The sequence below is a fragment of the Elaeis guineensis genome, chromosome 5 (assembly GCF_000442705.2).
Source record: "Elaeis guineensis isolate ETL-2024a chromosome 5, EG11, whole genome shotgun sequence".
Lineage (NCBI taxonomy): Eukaryota > Viridiplantae > Streptophyta > Magnoliopsida > Arecales > Arecaceae > Elaeis > Elaeis guineensis.
This window is the reverse complement of record NC_025997.2, coordinates 131451751-131477156: the sequence shown is the minus strand read 5'-3', so window position 1 is coordinate 131477156 and position 25406 is coordinate 131451751. Positions and strand designations below refer to the sequence as shown.

The 25406-nt window shown below is 34.4% G+C and overlaps 1 protein-coding gene across 16 annotated transcripts; it reads left to right on the top strand.

The window, feature by feature from the left end:
• The first annotated feature begins 1611 nt into the window (after nucleotides 1-1611).
• Nucleotides 1612-23113, top strand: LOC105046314 (uncharacterized). Of its 16 annotated transcripts, XM_073258658.1 has the most exons (8): nucleotides 1652-2037; nucleotides 2688-2930; nucleotides 3051-3283; nucleotides 5558-5806; nucleotides 11327-11400; nucleotides 12047-12110; nucleotides 13267-13352; nucleotides 14017-21628. In XM_073258658.1, exons 1-3 carry the CDS (start codon nucleotides 1839-1841, stop codon nucleotides 3056-3058), a joined length of 450 nt encoding a protein of 149 aa, XP_073114759.1. In that variant the 5' UTR covers nucleotides 1652-1838; the 3' UTR covers nucleotides 3059-3283; nucleotides 5558-5806; nucleotides 11327-11400; nucleotides 12047-12110; nucleotides 13267-13352; nucleotides 14017-21628. The 16 variants fall into 16 exon arrangements, 1 of the variants encoding a protein (XP_073114759.1); XR_012141769.1 differs by lacking the exon at nucleotides 2688-2930 and having other exon boundaries at nucleotides 1612-2037; XR_012141762.1 differs by having other exon boundaries at nucleotides 1621-2037; nucleotides 2651-3283.
• Nucleotides 23114-25406: the final 2293 nt, after the last annotated feature.

The following is a 25406-nucleotide window of genomic DNA, read 5'->3' as shown; positions in this document are numbered from 1 at the left end:
TCTGGAGGAACTTTGAGTTTGACTGTGGCACCAGCAAAATTTATTTTTTAAAAATTTTAAAGTAACATATGATGATATTTTGTCAAGAAATTTTGAATTAGTTGTAGATGAAAATAAACGATGCAAATTTTTACGTATCTTTTAGAAATCATAAAATATTAAATTTATTTTTTCTATTTTTTTTTGAGGCACATTTTGATAAATTCAATAAGAATGTCTTTGTATTTTCTGACATGATTGCTTTCGTTTTGCATTCACATTGTCTCTTTATATATATATATATATATATATATATATATATATATATATATATATATATATATATGCGCGCGCGCGTGTGTGCGTGTGTGTTTTTTCATTTACGAGCTACAACAGTTTCGGAGGGTAGTGACAGTGATGTGGGTTTCCAATGTTTCATACTGGATCGGAAAAGTCAGGTATACTGATGTAGTTTTCAATCAGAAAGATACTTACCGCTCCTGAAGAAGGAAAAAAAAAAAAAAAAAAAAGTAAATTATCAATTTTTCTTCTTTTATTCTAATTAATTATTGTTTATATGTTTTCACCCTTTATTTCTATATTTTTGAAATGGTATCTTTCTCACTTGTTATTTGAATGTGTCTTATAATCAAATTTGGTTTAATAAATCATTGGAATCTTTTTTCATTTGAAATAGAACAATGCGAAACTTGATCTGAAATTTTGAATGGGCTATGCATGTGAGTGCATATTATTTATTTATTTTTTATATATTCATATATTGGATATCGATAAAATACAAATATTAGTGTATGATATATTTAATTAGTGCATTATATTTGATGAGATCAGAAAAGTTCGACATCTATACGTACTTCATATCTTATCTAAAACTTAGTTTTATTTTTTTATTTTAAATAATATTTGGTTAGAAAAAAATTTGAATTTTTGAGTCTTTTTATAATTAAATTTTCTAATTATAAATAAATATATGGATCATAAAATCTATATTAATTTTGATCATGAAAGACGAACCATCTCGCAATCCTTTCATATCAATTTATCATTTAATTTAGATCAAATACATAATCTATTTTTCACTATGATTTTGTATTTTGTAATTATTTTTTTTTAAAATTTATAGATTTATTTAAAAATTTATGTCCAAATGTATAAAATATCTACATTTATTATATACAGTTGAAAAAATATTAAAAAATTAAAAAAAATTGATTGTATTAATTGAATAACACTAATTCATCAATTTTTTTTTATCTTTTAAGTATTTTAAAATTAATTTTAAAATTTTATATATAAATTTATTATATATGATGCAAAAAATATGCAAAGAACAATATAAATGAAGTTGATATAAAGTTACAATATATATATATATATATATGATTTAAAAAATTGATTATTAAAAAAATAAATTTAAAATTATGAATTATATTTTTAATTGATTTTAAAATTTAATATTAAATATTTAAATATTTAAAATTATAGATTATTTTTTTATCATTTTGATTTATATTTTATTATGAAACTTAATTTAATAATATTTTAATAAAAAATTTTGATATTTATATTTTTAATTTAAATAGAGTTACGATAGATGCACGGAAGTTCATCTGTTAATAAAAATATTATATATTATATTATATAAAAATTTATATATTGATAAAATATTTTTAATTTTTATTTTGATTCAAGATAAATTTTATCGCGGAGGGTGGGTTACACGTTAGTCTATATCTATGTCAAGGAGAGCCCTGATCTCTCCCAGAACGAGGGCACGACGCTCGTCAATATTTTAATATGCCACGTGTCGTGAATCCGGAGGGGCCCTGAGCTCTCCGATGGTTTTTTTTTTTTTTCCTGTTTCTTTCTTCCAACGCCTTGCTCACTCCTCTCGAAGTTTCCCGGCCACTCGCGGACGCTTGTCTCTTCCGTGCTCTCCTCGCCGTCACCTCCCGTCGGCCTCCACCGTGGCCTTCGTCCCCATCGCCACCGGTGTCGGCCTGCTCTCCTCGCCGCCACCTTCCTCTGGTCTCGCAGGTGCTTTCCTCCCCCTACATCTCCGGTTTTTTTTTTCTTTTTTTTTTTTTTTTCATCTGAAGGAGATTGGAGGGGGTGGGGGAGACGTGGGAGGTGCCGGGGGCCGGGGAGCGGAGGCGAGGGGGGTTGGTGGCGCTGGAGCCGAGGGAGGGGAGCGGAGGTGGTTTGGCGGTCGCGCGGAGCCGGGTGCGGCGCGGACGGTGGGTGCGGCGCGGACGGTGGTGGGGTGGGGTCGCGGCGGGGACGGCTGCGACCTGGGCCTTACGCGGTGGGGGCGGGGGGTGGGGGGAGGCGGCGGGAGGAAGTGAAGGGAAGGAGAAGGGAAAAGAAAGAAAGAAAAAAAAAGCCGATGCCCTCTTTGCCGCCACCGCTTCCCGCCGGTCTCCGTCGGTGCCTTCCTCCCCATCTTCATCAGCGTGCGGTCGTCTTCCTCCCCTCCGATCTCCTCAAGTGCTTTCATTCCCTCCGTCTTTTTTCTTCGGCCGTGTTTTTTTTTGTGTTTTTTTGTTTTTTTTTTCCTTCTCTCACCTACCCACCGCCGCCGCTCCCAAAACCTTCTGCTACCCCTCCGGTTCCCCCCACCACCGCTCCCCTTCTCTCTCGGCGAATGCAGATCCCGATAGCACCCCTCTCCTCTTTCTAAAATGCAGATCCCGATAGCACCCCTCTCCTCTTTCTAAACCCCGAGGCCGGCCATGGCGTCCTCCCAATCCTTCCCCTCCAGCACCCGGCGGCCCTGCCCTGGCTTCAACCCCAACACAAACCCAACCCCTTCGCGGTCGATGCACTCCAGAACATCAAGATCCGCCACCCCTCACCACCCACCGCTGCCTCCAGCGCCACTGTCGCCCCTCCCGTCACCTCCCTCGCTTCCCAGACCTTCTTTAATCCAGGTAGAATCTATTACCTTTCCATAAAAACTCTTTTTTTATCTATTTTTTGCACTTCTTTTCTGCGTTCCTTCTCTCCATCGCTACTCTCTCTTCCCACTCTTCTAACGGTGGGAAAATCAGTGCTTTGAGGCCGCGAGGTAAGCAGAGGTATAAAGATGGGTTATTGCGCTTCGGTTCAGAAGAATCCGGACTCCACCATGGGATTTCGACTGGGTTTAGGCTCCCAGGTTAAGAGATTCTTCATTCCCTCCCCTGCCAAAGAGAAGCCTTTGAATGGTCAGAGCTTAGTTGGTGGATTCGATTTCAAGGGCAAGGTGGTGGATCGGGAGCAGGTCTTAGAAGCCCAGACTTTGGTATGTTCCTTCGAAGCCATTTACTCTTTTTCTTTTTTCTTTTTTTAGTGAAAGAAAGAAGAAAGCCTGTGGGGTTGGTGGATTTAAAAAATAGTTTTTTTTCCCAGTTGATGCTAATTTCTTCTAAATATATATCTATTTAAATGCATGAGTAGGTTTTAATTCGTTCGTATTGGAGACTTTGTTTGCGAATACTGAAAATGGAGTTGTGGAAGGTAACTTGGTGGTGGATAGTTAATATTATCTTTATATTTTTATTCATATTGTATTCATTATTTGAAGGATTGGGTTGTTTCGTTGTTGTTGAAGTTCTGGTTTTAATACACCAGTCTAATGCATGAATGATAAACTACTCTTGAGACGAGTTTGGGTTATGATTAATTTAATAGTATCGTTTTCTTTTTTAGAGATATGTGGGAAAGGAGAGCATTTGAGAGAGATTAGAGTGGTTTGTTAGGTTCCGATTGTTTTTTTCCCCTTAAGCATGGAACTTTTTGCGTGCTGTGGCGGTGTTAGTTGGCCCCTTTATGTTTTGAGAGCTTAATCTTTGATAGAAGCATAATATTTTGTAGGTTTTGGAGATTTTTGATCCAAAGAATTCTTCTTTGGCTACCAAATTTTCAGTTTATGGGCTCCTTGTCAGGATAAGGATGCGGGAGCTATATGACAGGATGGCCGATGGGTGGCCTTTTTCTTTTTCTTTCTTTTTTTTTTTTTTGATAAGTTTTTTTTTTTAATAAGGGGTGGGTGGCATTTTTTTTATGGAGGCACGATAATAAATATTTTCGGGTTGGTGGTGTCGGGAGGAGGGGAGGGGGGTTGGTGGCGCTGGAGCCGAGGAGGAGGAGGGGGTTTGGTGGTCGTGCGAAGTCAGATGTGGCATGAATGGTGGTGGGGTGGGGCTGCGATGGAGGTGGGGGGTTGGGGGGGTTGACGAGAGGAAGGGAAGGGGGAAAAGAGAAAGAAAGAAAAAAGAAAAAAAAATATTAGGAGTGGGGAGGAAAAAAAATAAAAAAATATTATTATTTTATTATTAATAATAATTTAAAATATTATCTTTTATTAATAATAAAATAATATTTTAAAAAATTAGAAAAAACAAAATTTTAAAAAATAAAAGTAGGAGAGGGGTAAGAGACGGAAACAAAATTTTAAAAAAAATATTTAAAATAATATTATTATTTTATTATTAATAATAATTTAAAATATTATTTTTAAATAATAATAAAGTAGTATTTTAAAAAATTTAAAAAAAAATAATATTTTTTAAAAAAGTGGGGGAGGGATAAGAGATGAAAATAACTTTTTAAAAAAGTATTATTTTTAAAAAATAAAATATTATAAAAATAATAATAATATTTTTTTTAAAAAAATATTAATTTATTATTATTTAAAAATAATAATATATTATTTTTTAATTTTAAAAATAATAACATGTTAATTTATTTTTTTTAAAAATAATATTTTTATTATTTTTTAAAAAATAATATGTTTTGAGATCTGAATCGATCCATTCGATCAGACCAAACAGTGTTGTCTTATTTTATATTATTCGTTATTATAATTATTTTTTTATATTTTATAGTATAATAAATAATTTTATTGTCTTCTTGTTGGTACGTTTGTTAGGATATTTTTTAAATTTAACTTATAATATTTTCTTATTTTATATTGATTGTTATTATAATTATTTTTTATATTTTATAGCTGCACTTATTTTGTTATTTATTCCATGTTGTTGGTATCTAATTATAAATCTTCTGATAAACAAGATTTAAGACATATTTAATACAGATTGATAAGAATAATATTAATATTAATTTTTATTCGATAATTTTTTTATTTTCATGAACATGATGGATGGTTCTAAATTCTAGCAGCAATCTTTGTCTAAGTTCATGGGTATTGAAACGCTGTCACACCACAACGGCAATCGTACTTCGAAATTTCTTTTCGGGATAGTAAGGCTACTACATCACGATAGCAACTGTGTCCAGACCTTCCGACTGATTCTCTCCTCAAATGATGTTATAAAATAAAGAGCGGAAGGCTGTTGTTACTAAAACAACGATCTTTCTATATAGCTGATAAGAAATCGAATTAGGTTTATCATATGATGTTAAAAGCTATATGATATTAATGGAGAATAAAAAAAAAATTATCTGATTTTGCTCTGGCTACAAACTCTCTCAATCAAAGTAAGATATGGTTAGTGATATTATTTTTTACTGATTATTTTTTTTTTAATTGTTGTTTTTTTTGTTGTTTCATCAGTTTGCTCGAAAAGAAACTCAGAGAATTGAGCCACGAAAGATAAGTTATATATCTTTTACTTTTTTGTTAGTTTGTGGATCATTCATTATATTTTGTATTTTTTATTAGTTTAATGAAATAATGTCGGTGCAAATATGACAGCTTCTAGATTCTGAGAGGGACATTCAATGCAGCATAACGAAGTTGAAATTTAATATATGAACTTGAGGTTCGATACAATACAACAAAGTTATCGGCTGCATTTAGCAGGTAAGATTGTGAATCTCATTGCTATTTTTTATTATTAATTTTTTATTATATTTCAAGAATTTGTTATTATTTTTATAGCTTTTGGTTTGTAGAAAAATAAATTTTAAATCTATGCAGAAAGATATCTTTTCTTTTAATTTTTTTTATTTTTTTAATTTTTATTGATTTTTTTAAATTTTTTTAATTTTTTTTTATTTTTTTATTCGTAGAAGTCTCAATTGGATGGGAGGCTCGAAGTGGCTGAATAGAAAAGTTTAGATGCATCTCAATCGAATGGGAGGCTTGGAGTAGATAAGATAACTTTTTCTCTACCTCCCAATAAAATTTATTGAAATCTATTATTTTTTATAGATTATTTTTTACTGTTATTTAGTAATTAAAAAATTTATTATTGTGTTGGTGTTATTTTGATTTTCAGATTGAACAGGTTGAAGATAATTAAATAATGATAAAAAAATTTATTAGTATAAATTTAATTTTAAAATTATAAGTTTTTTTGCTATCTCAGTGGATTTTTTAATAATAAAAATAATATTTATGGTATAGATATATTTTTTTATTAGAAAAAAGTGAGCTATAACTGTCTTTTTTTTACATGGTTTTGTAGTTTTGGATCTATTTATTGAGTAGATATATTTAAGAAGGTATTCGTTATATTTTACTCCATATTAGTTTATTAATAATATAAAAAATTATAAAATTTTTAACTTTTATTTTATTAAAATTTATTTTATTATATTATTTATTATTAGAGTAAGTAAATTGAGTGTTTTTTTCATGTTTTTAGGTGAAATAATAATGTATTATTTTTTAAAATACTATTTTATTATTATTTAAAAATAATAACATATTAATTTATTTTTTTAAAAGTAATATTTTTATTTTTTTAAAAATAATATATCTTGAGATCTGAATTGATCTATCAGATCAGATCAAATAGTGTTGTGTTATTTTATATTAATTGTTATTGTGATTATCTTTTTGTGTTTTATAGTATAATGAATAATTTTATTGTCTTGTTGTCGGTACGTTTGTTAGGATATTTTTTAAATTTAACTTATAGTATCATTTTATTTTATATTGATTGTTGTTATAATTATTTTATTATTGGTATGTTTGTTAGAATATATTCTAAATTTAACTTATGGTATTGTCTTATTTTATATTGATTATTATTACAATTATATTTTTATATTTTATAGTTGCATTTATTTTGTTATTTATTCCATGTTGTTGGTATTTAATTATAAATCTCTTGGTAAGCAATATTTAAGATATGTTTAATACAGACTGATAAGAATAATATTAATATTAATTTTTATTTGAGATTTTTTTATTTTCATGGACATGATGGACGGCCGCTAAATTCTATTAGATCAAATAGTGTTATCTTATTTATTTTATTAAAATTTATTATATTATATTATTTATTATTAGAGTAAATTAATTGAGTGATTTTCTTTTCCATGTTCTTATGTGATTTTGTTGATTTAGTTATGTTTGTTTATATTACTTAATAGTGGAGTATTTGATCATTTAGATAATTTTTTTATTATATTTAATTTTTTAACTTCATTTAAATAAATTTTTAAATTAAAATAAAATATTATTTTAAATAGACATGATGTATATGATGTTAGGTAGGTTTAAAAATATATATATCAAATTTTAAAATTTTTTATGATATTTTTAATAATTTTAGTTTATAATCCTATAAATATTTTAAAATAAATTTATAATTTATTTTCAATTAGTTGTCTCTTAATTGTAATTTCATAAATAAATATTATTGAAATTTTGTCTGAAAGAAATTATGAAGAAATTAAAATTGCTTAAATCAATATACGAAGTTGAGATTCAATACAAAATAATGAAGTTATAGATCGCACGGACTAGATAAGGCTCTCCATCTTATTATCTTTTTTTGATTATTAATTTTTTATTATGTTTCAAAAATATGTTATTATTTTTATAATATTTGATTTGTACTAAAATGAATTTTAAATCTGTAGGAAAAGATTTTGTCTTTTTATTTTTTTTATTTTTTTTATTTTTTTCTTTATTTTTATTATTTTTTATATATATTTTTTATTTTTTTATTTATTTTTTTCATTCATAGGAGTTTCAACTTGATGAGAGGTTTTGAGTAGCTAAATAAGAAAGTTTAGATTCATCTCAATCAGATGAAAAGTTTTAAGCAATCGAAATAATTTTATCATTATTATTTTATTATTTTATTATCAGTTGTTTAAAATAAAAAATTTATTACTATCTGGGCTCTTTCGGTATGTTGCGTGCCAATTTTTTAAACTATCACGAGTCTTAATTTTGGAAGGGATCCTTGGCTCTTTTTTTTTTTCATATTTTTTATTTTTTTTTGTTCGGCGCTCTATGGAACTTTTTCAAACCTATTTTTTTTCTTTTCATCTTCGAACATATAACCTAGAGTTGTCAATGGATCAGGCCCAGACCAGAGATCTATAGGTATTTACCCGACGAATCCGGATCTGGTATTTATATTGGATCCATTTATCCGGATTCGGATCCGGATCTGATAAATCATCATGTAAACGGATAGGATCTGGATATTTAATATCCAGACCTGATAGATCCGAGACCCAAATAATATATATATATATATATATATATATATATATATATATATATATATATTATAATTGGATGTTGTTATTATAATTGTATGTTGCTATGTTTTTGGATGCTTTAATTGGAGTTTTACCTGTTGAATTTGAATAACTTTTATACTTTTATTTGTACGGTCATATGATTGTATAATTTTTAAATATTTTTTAGATTATTTTATAATTTTTAGATTTTTTTAAAATTTTAAATATGAGTTTCGAATCTCGAAATCGGATCTGGATATTCGAGACCCATTAGGATCCGAATCTGATACTTCAAGACTAGACCCGTGGGGTATTCGAGTCTGGATCCCGTATCAATAACTAAGATCGGATCTGAATCTGGATATCCAAGTTCCGATTCGAACCCGACCCGTTGATAGGACTACTATAACCCCCACTGCCGTTGCCGTCCTGCCCAACCCCCCCCCCCTCCCGTCCCCTCTCCTCCCTCGGCTCCGACGCCACCGACCCCGCTCGCCTCCCCTCCCCGGTCCTGGGCGCCTCCTGCACCTCATGCGACCACCCCCTGCATCCTTTGCGGCCTCGCTCCGCCACCGTCCCCTCCCATTTTCTCCTCTGGTTTCGACGAACCCGAGCCCTGATGGCTTCGTGCGAGCACCAACGGCCGTTCATGCACCTCTGTCCGCGCTCCTCTCTCATGTGCTTTCCTTTTCATAGATCTCCTAAAAGAGATGCCGATCTCTTTCGTTCTTTGCTCGTCGCCACCTGCTGTCGGTTTCCGCCATTACCTTCCTCCCATAGTCACTGGCGTCGGCCTTCCATTCTAATCTCCTTCAGGTGCTTTCCTTTTTCTCTATCTTTTTTTTCTCTGATAGTGTTTTTTTTTTTTTTGCTTCGAGCCTCGTGGATTTTCACCTTCGGCGGGTGAGGAGGGAGGCACGGAGAGCTGTAGGGGCGAGGCCGGCAGCCGGCAGAGCCCCACGGGGGAGGGGGGCTGGGTGCACGGCAAGCTGCGGTGGTGGGGTCGGCGGTCGGCAAAGTTGTAGGGGGCGCGGCGGGGGAAGGGGGTGGGGGTGGGGGAGTGTTTTTTTTTTTTTTTCCTTCCCCCAGTGGACCGTCCGGCGGGGGTGGGGGGGGGGGGGGGGGGAGGTGTGGGATGTGGACCACGATGTGGTCCGTGTGGGGGCGGAGCCGGCAGAGCCCCGAGGGGGGCACGGGAAGCTGTGGGGGCAGGGTCGGCGGAGCTGTGGGTTCGGCGGCCAGCAGAGCCCTGGAGGCGCGGCGGGGGGAGGGGGTTGGGAGAGCGTTTTCTTTTTCTATTTTTCCCCGGTGGACTGTGTGGGTGGCGGGGGGTGGTGTTATGGCGCTGTGGGATGTGGACTCGAGCCACGTGTTGCTGGTGGCTCTCCTTCTCCGATCCGAGGGCTTCGAGCACTACCGCAGGGGCCGCAGCCTCTCCATGGGCATGAACCTCAACAACATGGTCACGAAGCTCCGCTGCCCGAGAACATGTTTGAAAGCCCCAGTAAGATCCAAAATCCCATCTTTTCCTCTCTTTCTTCCTCAGGATCAGGGTTTCCTTCTGATTTTATCGTACCTTTCTGCAATTTGTTTACGTTTTTGGAAGTTTATACATTCTTCACTTTGCTGTTAGTTGATTTGGCTTTCTGTTGGTCTTCTCCTCAAGAATCGATCTAAATTATTGAACCGGAGTGGGCTAACGGCCATACTTTGAGTTGTTAATAATATATTATTTTAAAAAAATAATACATTATTAGTATTTTAAAATACTATTTTTTTTTATTATTTTAAAAAATAATATATTATTTTTTAATTTAAAAAATAATATATTAATTTATTTTTCAAAAAATAATATTTTTATTTTTTTATAATATATTTAGAGATCTGAGGCGATCCATCGGATCGGATCAAATTTAATAAATTATCTACAAATAGAATATGATACTCCATCGATTTGGAAGCCAAACCTTTGCATTTAATAGCCTCTGGAAGTTTACAAGGTACTAATGATGGAGATGTCACCTCCCCCCACACCCCCTCCCACCCACAAAAATCGGTTTGGGCTTTTTTTTGGAGGGGGGGAGGATGGCAGCAGGGGCACATGGGCGAGCAAGGGGGCGGACGATGAAATTGGGCCCTTTCATCCTTCGAAAGAAAGATGAGTTTGATAGTATCTTTTCTAAATATTTTTTTTTTAAACTTTTTTGATTGTTGGTTTTTTGGTATTTAGTTTTTTGAATGATATAAAGAATTGAGAATGGTGGTGTTTTGAGCATTCGGTAGGCAAGGAATCAAGAAAATGTGAGTGCTAAATTTTCTTTTGATCAGAAACTTATGAAAATGATGAATTGATTTTTTTTTCTCTTTTTTCTCCATTTTTTATTCACTATCTTGCTGCATCAATATTTTCTAAAGATTAGATAAGGCTGTAAATCTTTTCTCAAATGATGGTTTCTGTGGGATTGTAAGGTTGTGATCTTGCAAACAGCAATCTCCTACGAACTTGATGAGAAAACTCATCAAACATAAAATTTTTCAAATATTTTTCAGCATAATCCTTCGAATCCACTTAAGCTTTCATATTCATTAAACAATTCATCAATGAAATTGGAAGGCTGCTACAAATGCAGTAGCAATTCTTTCAAAACTCTCTTAGGTGATGTTTTTAGACTACAAAATTGATGAGAAGCTCTCTCAAACACATTCTTTCCTGCTTTCCTCACTACTATCTCCTATGGATCTTCATCGTTGAAAAAGAGAAAAAATTTGAACAGCCTATATAGGAAAAGGTTTGGTCTTTTAAATTTTCTACCTTTTCTTTGTTTTCATTGATTTTTTTTATTTTTTTTTTAATTTTTGTTGTACTTTTTTTGTTCATGGGAATGTCAATCAGGTGGGAGGCTTGAAGTGATCGAATAGAAAAATTTAAATCCATCTTAATTGGATGGGAGGTTTGGAGCAAATGAGGTAATTTTTTTCTCCCTCTCCATAAAATTTATTGAAATTTATTATTTTTTTATAAATTATTTTTTATTATTATTTGGTAGTTAAAAAAATTATTATTATCTTGATGTTGATTTGATTTCATGATTAGATAGCTTGAAGGTAATTAAATGATAAAAAAAATTATTAGTATAGATTTAATTTAATAATTATTGGTCCTCCTACTATTTTAGAGTCCAACAATAAAAATAACATTTATAGTATCAATATATTTATTTATTAGAAAAAAATGAGTTATAGCTTTTTATTTTTTGTGGATGATTTTGTAGTTTCGGATTCATCTATTAAGTAAATATTTTTAAGAATGTATTCATTATATTTTGCGTTATATTAGTTTATTGATAAATAAAAAAAATTAAGAGATTATAATTTTTAATTTATTAAAATTTATGTGTCGATCATCAAAACCAATCCAGTAACGAAAAAAAGAGAGAATATAAGGTGATGGGAAAGAGTTTAAAAAATTAAATTATTATGCATAGTTTTCATAAATATATATTATCTAATCGTAGTGTTTATTCATACATTTTTATGTTGATTACTTGAGGTTAAATAGTTTGGATAATCTTATTATATGGTTTCTCTTAATTTATTTATTTTTTATTCACAGGAGTCTTAATCAGATCGGAGGTTTCGAGTAGCTGAATAGAGAATTTTAGATCCATCTCAATCGGGTGAGAGGCATGGAGCAGACGAGATAACACTTTTTTCCTCTCAATGAAATTTATTAAAATTTATTATTTTTATAAATTATTTTTTATTATTATGTGGTAGTTTAAAAATTTATTAGTCTTAATGTTTATTTGATTTTAAGATTAGATAGCTTGAAGAAAATTAAATAATGAAAAAAATTATTAGTACAAAATTTAATTTAAAAATTATAGATTTTTTTACTATCTTAATGAATTTTTCAACAATAAAAATAATATTTATAATATAGATATATTTTTTTAGAAAAAGAAGTCAGTTATAACTATCTATTTTTTATGAATGATTTTATAATTTCAGATCCATCTACTGAGTATATATCTTTAAGAAGTATTTATTACATCTTGTGGTATTAGTTTATTGAAAAAATAAAAATTATAAATTTTTTTTTATTTTATTAAAATTTATTTTATTATATTATTTATTATCAGAGTAAGTTAATCGAGTGATTTTTTTTCATATTTTTAGGTGATTTTGTTGATTTAGTTATGTTTGCTCATATCATTTAACTATGGAGTATTTGATCATTTAGATGATTTTTTTTTATTATATTTAATTTTTTAAGTCAACCTAAATAAATTTTTAGGTTAAGATAAAAATATAATTTTAAAGAGGCATGACATGTATGACGTTAGGCAGGTTTAAGAAAAAATATATTAATTTCTTGAACTTTAGTCAGATATTTTGAATGATTCTAGATTCATAATCCTAGCTACGGCAATCCATCTTATAAATATTTTAAAATATATTTAAATTTATTTTTAATTATTTATTTTTTTATAAATATTTAATTTTTTTTAATTATAATTTTGGAAGAAATTTGGAAGAAATTATCAAGAAATTAGATTTGCTTAAATCAATATACGAATTTGAGGTTTAATATAACATAACGAAGTTATCGATTATATAATAGATAAGATTATAAATCTCATTATTATTTTTTTATTAATTTTTTATTATATTTCAAGAATATGTTATTATTTTTATAACTTTTGATTTATAGAAAAAATAAATGTTAAATCTATACGGGAAAAGGTCTTGCTTTTTAATTTTTTTAATTTTTAATCTTCATTGATTTTTTTATCTTTTTTTGATTTTTTTTTTTACTTTTTCTGTTCACAGGAGCCTTGATTGGGTGGTGGTTCAAAGCGACTGGATAGAGATGTTTAGATTCATCTCAATGAAGTGGGAATCTTGGAGCAGGCGAGGTAATTCTCTCTTTCCCTCTTAATAAAATTTATTAAATTTTTTATAGATTATTTTGTTACTATTATTTGATAATTTTAAAAATTATTATTATCTTGATGTTAATTTGATTTTAAGATTGGACTGCTTGAAGATAATTAAACGATGATTAAAAATTTTATTAGTATAAATTTAATTTAAAAATTATAAGTTTTCTATTATCTCAATTGATTTTTTAACAATGAAAATAACATTTATGGTATTGATATATTTTTTCGTTAGAAAATGAAATAGATTATATCTATCTTTTTTTTGTGGATGATTTTGTAGTTTCGGATCATCTATTGAGTAGATATTTTTAAAAAGATATTATATTTTGCCCCATATTAGTTTATTGATAAATCAAAAAATATAAAATTTTTAATTTTTATTTTATTATAATTTATTATATTTTATTTATTATTGGAGTAAATTAATTGAGTGATTTTTTTTTAATGTTCTTATGTGATTTTGTTGATGAAAAAATTTTTGATAACATCTATACCTTTTAAATTATGTTTAGTTCGCAGAACTTTAATTTTGATAATCGTAATTTTTGGGTTACAAAATTTTTTTTGAGAAGATAATGTTCAACTGGAAAGTACACATGAAACATCCAATTTTGGATCTCTTCGTTGCAAATTTCAGATGAAACATTTATTGTGACTCCCGAAAAAATGTGTTCACTCAGAAATTTTTGACTGAAAACGTCACCTACTATGATCAGGTATTAAACATTTGCATCAAATATTTAATATCATATTTATTAATTTTTTTAAAAAAATTATCTGTTTTTTAATTCTGTAGAGAGTTGGCATCACCACCTTAGAAGAAAAAGCTTCAAAATGATCTCATAAAAAATTATGAATAATATTCATGTACCATTCGATTTTTTTTTCTAGCACTGATGCAGAAGGAACCCTTGAAAATGAATAATTTTTTTGTATATTTTTTTGATAAAATTATGTATTAAATTTGTTTGAACCTGTAAAAAATAAATCTGAACTATATATGATATAAATCTATATTTTTGATCCTGGTCGCTGTGCAGCGTGGCTTTCTTGCTAGTTATACATGAAGGGGAGTTCAGGCGTGTCATGTGTCAAGGTCTGAATTTTTTTTTTTTTTCTTTTTTTGTTGGCTTTGGATCTCTTCCGAGCTCTTTGATCGCTCACGGACACTAATCTCTTCTCCGACTTGCTCTCCTCACTATCATATCTCATCGGTCTCTACCATCACCTTCCTCTCACTCTTCTCCTCCGATCTCCCTCAGATGCTTTCCTTCTCATAGATCGGAACTGACCTCCTCTCTGCTCTTTTTGTTACCACCTCCCATCGTTGACCGCCATCGCCTTCCTCTCCATCGTCACTGATGTCGGTCTTATCCTCCGATCTTCTTCAGGTGCTTTTTTTTTCATAGATTTTGAAAAAAAAAATTATCTTCTAATTTTTTTATTTTTTTTGTTTTTATTGATTTTTTTTAATATTTTTTCTTGGTTTTTCCTTTGGATGGGTTTTTTCTCCCCAGTAGTGGCAGTGTTTTTTTTTTTCATGAATGGCCATCTCCTCGTCGTTGTCCTCATTGCTTCTTCCTGCCGGTCTCTTAGTCCTTTGCTTTATTATCATGAGAATAGAGCTCTATAATTAAAAATATTGTTGCTAAAGAAGAAATCTTTTCGATCAAAAATTTTTAAATCCTACAAAATATCATGTTTCTATCAAGATTAAGCTCTCAAAACCTCGAGGGACCAACTCACACAAAATTCCATATGCTTAAGAGAAAAATTCAATTGAAGCCTAATAAACTCCTCTAATCTCTATCTCAAGTGCTCTCCTTGTTAGGATTTGACGTTTCGAGATTCAGTCCACATTGAGCGCACAGCGAGGTCTCCAATTAAAAACAGAATCCAACGAGATCAAGATCACCCCAAACGGAGCTCGAATGGTGGAGATACGAGCTTTTGAAGTCGGCACGAGATCTGAGGCGGAGGACCGTCAGTGGCCGGCGGAGCGGCGGCGGCGTGGCCACAGGCGGCGGAGGGCGGCCTAGGCGGGGCCAACATGCGGGACGCGCGACTCAGGCTTGCGGGCCCGCGGGCCGTGGCCCGGGCCCAGGCGCCTGGCACGGGCGCGGGCCGTCCCAGGCCCAGGCGTTGCACTTGGGCCTCTACCCCGATCCACGATGGATCGAGCGGTCTATGGTGGACCGCGTGGACCACCTAGGCGTTTCTCGTGGTCCACAGCACTATTCTATGGATCGATCACGATCGGATGATCCAGGGAGTTTTCGGTCTTGATCCAACGGTTTGGGACTTGATCTGGGGTTTGTTTGAGCCTGATTAGGACTCCTAATTAACATCTAATTAGGTTTAAGGCCTATAAAGGCTTGGGAGCAGTGAATAATATGGTTGTGTGTGGCTCCTTGGTTCGCGAATAGACCCGCGGAGGTCTATTTTGGATGCAGGCGTGGAATTTTGTGCGAATATCGAAGAACCCGAGAAGAGAGAGAAATTGCGTTTGCTGAGAGAGGAGCAGGAGGCTCCTGGACAGCGGACGTCGGTCGGTTCAGGGGGGTTTTCCAAGAGAGTTTTTTTGAGGGAGAACTTCAGGAGAGAGAAATTGGGTGTACAAGGGTTGAGGGAGAGATCTCCTCTTATAATTTTTTTTTTCATAGTGAAGTTTGCGTGTCCCGTGGAGGCGAGCTCTTTTGTGGCTGATCCACGTATTTTGATTGTTTTTGTTTTATTTCTTCTTTCTTTCTGCTGCATCACGTGGTACTGAAAAGGTCCTGGAAGGTGGTGTCTTGGTCAAACATCTATCCAACAAGTGGTATCAGAGCGAGGCGGTACAAAGATGCAGATTACAGTGGTGGTGAGCAAGACTGAAGATGGAGAAGATATGAACAATCAAGATGGAGATCAACAAATTTGATGGTAAGAGTAATTTCTCCTTGTGGCAAGCAAGGGTGAAAAACGTGTTCATCCAACAGGTGTTGATCGATACTCTCTTGTGCGATGAAAAGCCGACCATCATAGAGGTGCAAGATTGAAAACGACTACAGATGCAGGCGGTAAGTATCATCCGCATGTATTTAGCGGATGAGGTGGTGATTCATATGCTGAGCGAGACTTATCCGACGGTGCTGCGGTCGAAGCTCGAGGAGTTGTACATGGCGAAGTCTCTCACCAATATTCTTTTCCTCTAGAAGCAGTTTTACCAGCTGTGGATGGTCGAGGGACAGAGCGTGCAGGAGCATCTAAGCCACTTCCAGAAGATCCTCACCGACCTCCTCAGCGTTGCTGAGAATATTGAGGAGAAGACCAGGGCGTTGGTTTTGCTAGCATCGCTTCTCCCTTCGTACGAGTCTTTGGTGACTGCTCTTTTAGTGGGAAAGAGCACTATCAAGATGGACGAGGTCACCGTGGCGATACTCCAGAACGAGGTTCTCAGGAAGGAGAATCCGGCTTCGAGCTCAGGTGGCGGTAGCTCAGCTTTGATGGCTTCTGGAGGAGCAGGAGGCGATAGACAGAGCGACAGGAGATCGCGATGAGGGCGGTCCAAGTCCAGAAGGGACTTGAGCAAAATCAGGTGTTACCAGTGTGAGGAGTTGGGGTATCTAGCTAGAGATTGTCCTCAACTCAAAAATCGGACGATGATTGCTGTGGTAATGGCCGACAGCGATTCAAATAGAGATGTTCTGGAGATATCTGATGAGGTATCTATTTTTTTCTAGCAGTGGATATTAGATTCTGCATGTCCCTATCATGTATGTTGCAGAGGGGAGCAGTTTGACTTTTTGGAGAATAATAAGGGCACTGTATATCTGCCAGATGGATCGAGCTGTGCGATCAGAGGCATTGGGACGGTCAGCTGAAGGACACATGATGGTGCAGTGAGGAGATTGAGGGAGATTCGATACATACCTAATTTCAGACGGAATCTTATCTCACTTAGCAGACTGGATTCGAGAGGCTACAGGATGGTAGCTGGTGGAGGAATCCTGAGGGTGCTACGCGGTGATAGGATTATGCTGGAAGGGAAGAAGGGGAGTAGAAGATATTATTATTTGATGGGAAGCCCAGTGCGAGGTGGAGCTTCGGGAGCCAGGTGGAGCTTCGGGAGCGAAGTGGAGCTCCAAGTGGAGGTGGATCAGGCACGAGACAGGAGACTCGGAAGGACGAGAGGCGACGTCGCAAGGTGAGATTTCTATCGTCGCAAGATGATGCCCCGAGCAGATCTCAGGTCAGGAGGAGCACAGCATACGACAGAGATGGGATCGAGTAGTCTAGCTCGACTCCCATGTTTGCCCATCCATGATCAACAGGCGATTGTCCTAGAGCATGTGAGTGAGAAGATGCAGAAGCTCTCGAAGTTAGGAGGAGGTCGAATATCGAGTCGAGGTGGAGATTGTTAGGATTTGACGTTTTGAGATTTAGTCCACATTAAGCCCACAGCGCAGTTCGCGGGAAAAAACGAAGTCCAACGAGATCAAGATCATCCCAAACGGAGCTTGGATGGAGGAGATACGAGCTTTTGAAGTCGGCACGAGATCCAAGGCGGTGGAGGACCGTCGGCGGCCAGCGGAGCGACGGTGGCGCGGCCACAGGCGGCGGAGCGTGGCCCAGGTGGGGCCAATGCGTGGGACGCGCGACCCAGGCGCACGGCCCAGGCAGGCGCGCGCGGGTCGGCCCAGGCCAGGCCCAAGCACTGCGCTTGGGCCTGTACCTCGGTCCACGATGGATCGGGCGGTCCATGGCGGACCGCGTGGATCGCCTGGGCATTTTTCAGACATTTTTTGCAGTTTACGACATTATTTTGTGGACCGATCGTAATCGAACGGTCCAGGGAGTTTTCGATCTTGATCCAACGGTTTGGAGCTTGATCTGGGGTTTGTTTGAGCCTGATTAGGACTCCTAATCAACATCTAATCAGGTTTAAGACCTATATAAGCCTGGGAACAGTGAACAATGTGGCTGTGTGTGGCTTCTTGGTTCGCGAACAGACCCGCGGAGGCCTATTTTGGATGTGGGTGTGGAATTTCGTGCAGATACCAAAGAACCCGAGAAGAGATAGAGAGACAGCGTCTGCTGAGAGAGAAAGAGCAGGAGGCTTTTGAACAGCGGACGTCGGTCGCTTCAGGGGTTCAGGAGGATTTTTCAAGAGAGTTTTTGTGAGGGAGAACTTCAGGAGAGATAAATTGGGTGTACAAAGGTTGAGAGAGAGATTTTTTTTTGTAATTTTTTTTTTTCGTAGTGAAATTTGCATGTCCCATAGAGGCGAGTCCTTTTGTAGTCGATCTGCATATTTTGATTATTTTTTTTTTACTGCATCGTGTGGTACTGAAAAGATTCTGAGAGGTGGTATTCTGATCAGATATCTATTCAATATTCTTTTCTCACGGATCTTTGGAAAAGATAACAGAATGAAAAGAAAAAAAAGCGAAAAGGATAAAGAACGTCTTACCCTTAATTTTTTTCCGTTCTACTTTTGTTTTCATTGATTTTTCTTATATTTCCTCCGTTCTCGTCTATTTTCCTATCAAGAGTCTCAATTGAGTACGAGGCTTGAGCAGCCAAAAGGAAAGCTTAGATAATGGGTAGGGTTTTGTGTTGGGTATTTCTTTTCTTTTTTCCATTCTTAGCAATTTCAAACCGGTGGGAGGCAAGAGTGGCCGAATGTCATCAAAAAAATTTAGGGCTTCATTATTTTCCATAACTCTTAACCTGGGAACTTTTATATCTTCTGACCCAAAGCTCTCAACCTACCATAGATTGATTGATTTGGATAGTAAAAATTAAATAATAGGAGAGTACGTAACTTCTACATACCTCCGGAACTTGGATACAAACTAAAATAACAGAAGAAAATGAAGAAGCCAGTTGGCATACCCAACTTCCGAGAGATATTGTTCCTATTTTTGTTATGTCAATATTGACAAAGCCTCCGAAGGTTTGATAGTTCTCTAGTGTTACAAAGGACCCTTCATTTTTTTTCCGTCCGTCCTTCATTTTTGTTGATTTTTTCTATGTTTTCCCCATTCTCTTCTATTTTTCCATCAAGAGTCCCTGTCCGATAGGAGGTTTGAGTGGCCAAAAAGGAAGCTTAACCAAAAAAAAATTTGGGCTCAAATCCTGTCATCCCTGATAACCAAATTCGGATAGTGAATATGCAAGGGACGAATCTCAATTCTAAATGCATCTCAAATTCTATAGAATTTTATTCAACGGATTGGGTCAGATATCCCAAAAAGACTATTTGACTACTATTATCAAATCCACTATAGCATCACATAAGATTAGTTTATTACATTTTTAGATCTATGTATTGTATTTTAATATAATTTTTTTGATAAACTTGAAGAATTTATATGCAAACGTATGAAATATCTTGGTTTATTATATGTGGTTGAAAAAAAAATTAGAAAATTTAAAAATAAAGTGGACTGTATTAATTGGATGATCCTAATTCATTAGAAAAAAAATTTTTTAGAGGACTTTTAAGATTAAATTTAGGATTTTATATATATTAAAATATATAAAAATATTTAAATTTATTATATATGGTCCAAAAAATATTTAAAGATCGACATGGATAAAGTTGGTCATTTTAGTTAGAGAAAATTAAAATATGTATATACATATTTGGTTTAAAAATTTGATAATTAGAAAAAATTAAAAATTATGGATTACATTTTTTTTGGTTGATTTTAAGATTTTCATTCATTTAAATTCAGGTTTCGTAATTTAGGTTAGGTTTAATTTCAAAGAATATTTAAATTTTGAGTTTGAAAAGATGCAGAACTATATGAATTTAAACTTTGACATTCAGAAAAATCAGCATATATGACTGCATTTATTTAAATTACAAGTTTTGTCATTCAAATCAGATTTACCATTTGTTATTTTAGATATTTTTTTATTGTCATAATACACATTGATGATTTAAATTTATAGAAGATTTTAGAAAGTAAAAATATTAAAAGAAAAAAATAAGTTTTCAAGAAATTAGTCATATCCAAGGTACTTTATTCGATCAGATTTCACATGGAGTGACTACAATAATTTTGAATTTTGTTTTAGATATTTTATAGTATATTTTTTTTAAATTAATTATTAAAATTATTGTAGATTAAGGAATTCATGTACGATCAACTACTTTATTATCAATTAATGACATGAATATCAATCATAATTCTGAGTAAGTCTTGTTTAAGGACATTGCATGTTTCATAGTGAGAAGCTATATATATTTCTTTATTTCTTTCTATTTTGAGGATGAGCTATCTCGACATATTATTATTTATTTTATTTTTTTAAATATTATTAAATCTTAATTGAGTATTTTGCTGTGAGATTATTTCAAAATAATATGATAAAGGTAGCCTTCGAATTAATTTATCCCTACTTTTTATTTATAGTTTATGAAAAAGGATTTTGGTGACATCAATTATCTATTTACACATGTTTCTTTTTGTAAGAGAAATTTCAAGAAATGATGAGTCATCTTTTATCTTTTAATACCACTAGATATGGTTCCTTGATATTGATTTGTTCATTCTTTTTATTGAGAGAATTTTGTTCATGCTTCTTTCTTTCTTTTCTGATGGTAAATATTTTTGTTTGACTTATTTTTTGTTAAGCAAGTGTAGCTATTGTTTGTATGTTAGGTACATTCTTTGATTGGATTGCGATAGATGATGGGTATGTTTTGTTTGTTTGTTTTATTTTGGATGATTGTTTGGTATTGATGATGGTGGGATTTTGTGATCCACTTTAGAGGTTTGTTAGAGGTTTGATTTATAAAGATCAAATTTTGTTCATTTTGAATGCTTTAACTTGGATTTCTTCTATATATATAAGTTTATTTTAGAGGAATTCAAAGAATTGCCTGTGCTTCGTCAAAATGAGATGAGAAAAATGAAGAGACCATTTGCTGGAATTTACTTTTGAGAAGAAATCTCATCTATAGGATTTGGTTGTTTGGATGAGAAATTTTTAGGTAAAACTTGCTTCTTCTAACAGAAATTTGCTTTAGCCTCTAATTCTTCTGCTCTGAATGGTAGAGAAAAAATTCTTCTTCATATAAAATCATTGTCTTATAGGAATTTTATACTTTCCGACTCCTCTATATTTAATGACTGATTCAAATTGATATACTTTGTGTGCATTCCTTGATATAACATGTAATATTCAATATAACTCTAATTTTTGCTTATCACTATATTTCTGCTATTTTTATTGTGAATCAATGTAATCTCTTTGCGTAGCATGGGTTATTTTGCTAGTGCGACATTACCGGTCGGTGAGCGGCAACATCACAAGCAACTTCTCGGGGGTCTAGAGCACAAATTATTTTCCTTTTTATTGTGGAAGGCTAGTTGACGAGCACAAGCATTAGGTCATTTGAACCATGCGTTGTAGCTATAAAACATACGGGGACAAACAAAAATCTACCAAAGGACAAAACGTGAGGCGAATTGCATCATACAGTTGCTCAACACATCACATTGAGCATGTGCACGTACAACACCACCATTAGGTAAGACGTCTTACTCGTCCGGTTGAAGAGTTTGGATGAGTTTGACTCGGTTGCGAGATGGACAGGAAAGTCATGGTTCCGTAATTGTGCTCCACGGTTTGCCATGTTGTGCTAACCTACCTATCAGATAGGCTTGGCTGCTAAGACTCCGGCATGTTCGCTTCTGGCAACAATACAATAACAATTACAATCACAAATAATGAAATACTAATCCTGCATCTTGCCCTTGTCCACCCTAGCCTTTGACATCCAGATCTAGATTGGACAGCAAAGTAAAGCCCAGATCACCTAATGCGGCGGAGGCCCATCAATTATGAGGCTGAACAACGGTCTACTGGCCAATCTAGTGGCGCACTCTCGTCTAGTTGTAACTTTTTAAGTGTGAACAAAAAATCTTGCATGGTCTTCAGCCAATATCAATTCGTAGTCCTGGGCAAGGCAAAACATTGCATTTGCCATGCCATTTAAATTATTTAAAACATCAAATTAGTGTAGGCATGATCACCCGTCATGCAGAAACCATGTGTTTGTAATAGGGATTGACGTTTGGCAAAGAGCGGAAGACTACTGGTTGGCTGGAAAGCCAATTCGTTCATCAATGACCATGTGGCCCACCATTTTATAGCATTCAGGTAGATGAATCATAACTCTAGTTTTAGAGCTGTAAAAAATGCAAATCATATTCTAAACAGCATGCGAGATATTTTTCCCCCTTATTTTAATTTTTTGAATCTGGTAACTCGGGTCGCTCGTTTGTCCCTGTGCGTGAGGTAGACAAGATTTATCAAAACAAATGTCCTCACCCTCACTGTTCTCAACAGCTTATATCTTAGCGCATGCAAGCTTTCATTGGTTCTTTTCGCTAATTTTGGCAGAGAGAGTGTGGGCCTACCTAGCCAGACTTTCCAACAACGCTTGTCCTGTCCACTATTGAAATAGCGGAGGGAGATCCCAAAACCCAATAACTATACGGGCCTATTATAAACAAGTTAACATGGTCCTACTCGGCCCAATTGGAGGACTCTCATCGGTGACAGAATATGCCAAAGTTTAAATGAGAAATTTTTTATGCAAAAATTTGATGTCGAGCGCACTGCTTTATGTAGGTGGTTTACGTAGCCATCGCTTTCCAATGCATATTTAATGTTTGTAATTTCATTTTTTCATTTAAAAATTTTGAACGATGAAAATATCGTTGCTCTTTGAAAAAAATTATAACATCTAGTGGTATATTATGATTTTTTGCATGCAAAATATCATAATATGGTTTAAAAAATTATGACATTTTGTGGTATATAATGATATACTGTACCAAATTATGATTTTCTATATGTAGAATGTCGTAATATGGTACAGAATATTATAATATGATTCAAAATGTTATAATATAGAAAAGATATTTTTGTATAACTATTTTCCAACACGTATTTAATATCTGCAGTTTTATTTTTTTATTTAAAAATTTTAAATGATGAAAATATTTTTATTTTTTTAAAAAAATTATGATATTCTATGGTATATTATAATATTTTATTTTAAAATTATGATTTTTTATATACAGAATGTTATAATATAAATATAAGATGCCATAATTTTTTTTAAAAATATTTTTATTATTTAAAATTATTAAAAAAAATAAAATTATATATATTAAAAAAAAGGGACGGCTATGTGAATCAATCACATGCTTTCTGTGTCAAATTTTTTGCATTATTTGTACAAAAATTTTTTTGAAGATCCGATCCAAAATTCGACTAAAAATGGATAGAGCTTCGGCGGGAGACCTGCGCCATGAGCAGCTCTGTCCATTTGCTATTTCTCGAAGTTCTCAGGGCAAAACTAGAAATCGGATAAAAGATTCCAAAGCATCTGCCCTACGAAAACGAACCCCAGCGTGGACCTGCCAGTGCCGAATTTGCGGTTAGGTGGGTCGCTACCATTTCGGAGCAGCACCTACCAACCACTGTGGAGACGGAGCCGGAGATGGTGGCAGACTCCACCTCTCCTCCTCTGTCGCCCCACCACGGCCATCTCCCCCTCCTTCCTCTTCTCCTCTCACTCCATCTGCTGCCGCAGAGGAATCTGCTTCTAAATCCCCTGTCGCAGAGGGAGGAGCGAAAGATGCCGGGGCGGCGGCGGTGGGAGGATCAGCCAGTGTCGGTGGGGGGGGAGGGGGGGGTGTGGGGTGCGGGAGCGGCTTCTACGGATGATCGAGTGAAGGGGCCGTGGTCATTGGAGGAGGATGCGTTGCACAATCTGGTGAAAAAGTTCAGGGTGAGGTACTGGAGCCTGATCGCACGGGGGATCCCTGGCCGCTCTGGCAAGTCGTGCCGTCTCCGTTGGTGCAACCAACTCGACACTTACGTCAAACGTAAGCCCTTCACTGGTACAATCGTCTATTCCTTGCCGTAATTTGCTCGCGTATCATTCCTAAAGAGTAAAGACATTTGATGTCTGATTTTATACCATTTCTAGTCGAAGGATAATCATTTTAGTAGTGTTTCCCAATGGTGATAACTGGCATTTGATTTGTGGATAAAAATGGTGGTAGATTGAACCCTGAGGCTGCGGGTTTTGAAGGGTTTTTCTGAAGACTATTATATGGATTTTTAAACTGCTGTAGATGGGGTTTGGCCATATTTTAAGAGATGTGGATACTATTTCTTCCCTTGCTTGTGCGTGACATATACTCATAAAGAATGGTGGTGATCCCATTGAACCGCCGCTGGTACACCCCTTAACCCGCTTTGACAACGGTATGATCATCATTTACAACCCTTAAATGAAGGAGACTTACATAGTGCAGTTATCTCTTTGGCCTTCTGAATATTTATCTTGATATGGAGCAGATTCTTTAGTAATCTATCATCAAGGTAGAATCATATTTGCATCAATTAAAGTACAGGATTCGATTTGTTTAGTCTTGATATTTGTAAGGTAATAACTCAATGCTATGAGACATGACTTTAAAGAGAGGCATATTTCCATCGAGAGATAGAGAAGGGAAAAAAGTCAATTTATCCACTGTATCCGTTTATTTAGCTTTATTATTTGGCAATTGAAGCAACTGACAAGTCATTTCTCTGGACTAGTTGGTATCTTCTCCTTGTCATTGAGCGCAGTTGTGCAAGAAGAAACCACAAATATGTTTGGGCATTTGAGATGTAACATGAAGTATTGTTCCTTCATAGAAAAATCAATACAGAGGTAGTCGAATGTAGATATTGTCGGAGCTAGGTTGACCTTTGAATTGGCTCTCAGTGCCTAGGGTGATTACGAATTGGGATATTATTGATATCTAACTTCAGGTAGGTTAAGCGAGATGCTAAGCTTACTCTTGTCTTCTTTTGTAAAATCCATTGTTACCAGCAAACCAGATTCCTGCTCACGTAATAGTTTCCCCAACAATCAAATTAGGAAGCCACAGCAATTCTTTTGAAAAGTCAATCCAAAACTAATTCTGAAAGAAAGGGAACTTCCAGGAACTGGGCCTCAATGAT

Excerpts from the sequence above, each read along its gene's own strand:
- LOC105046314 (XM_073258658.1), top strand. The coding sequence starts at position 1,839 with ATGGTTTTTTTTTTTTTTCCTGTTTCTTTCTTCCAACGCCTTGCTCAC. Across the intron at positions 2,038-2,687 it reads ACCTTCCTCTGGTCTCGCAG|ATCCCGATAGCACCCCTCTC; the intron begins GTGCTTTCCTCC and ends TCTAAAATGCAG.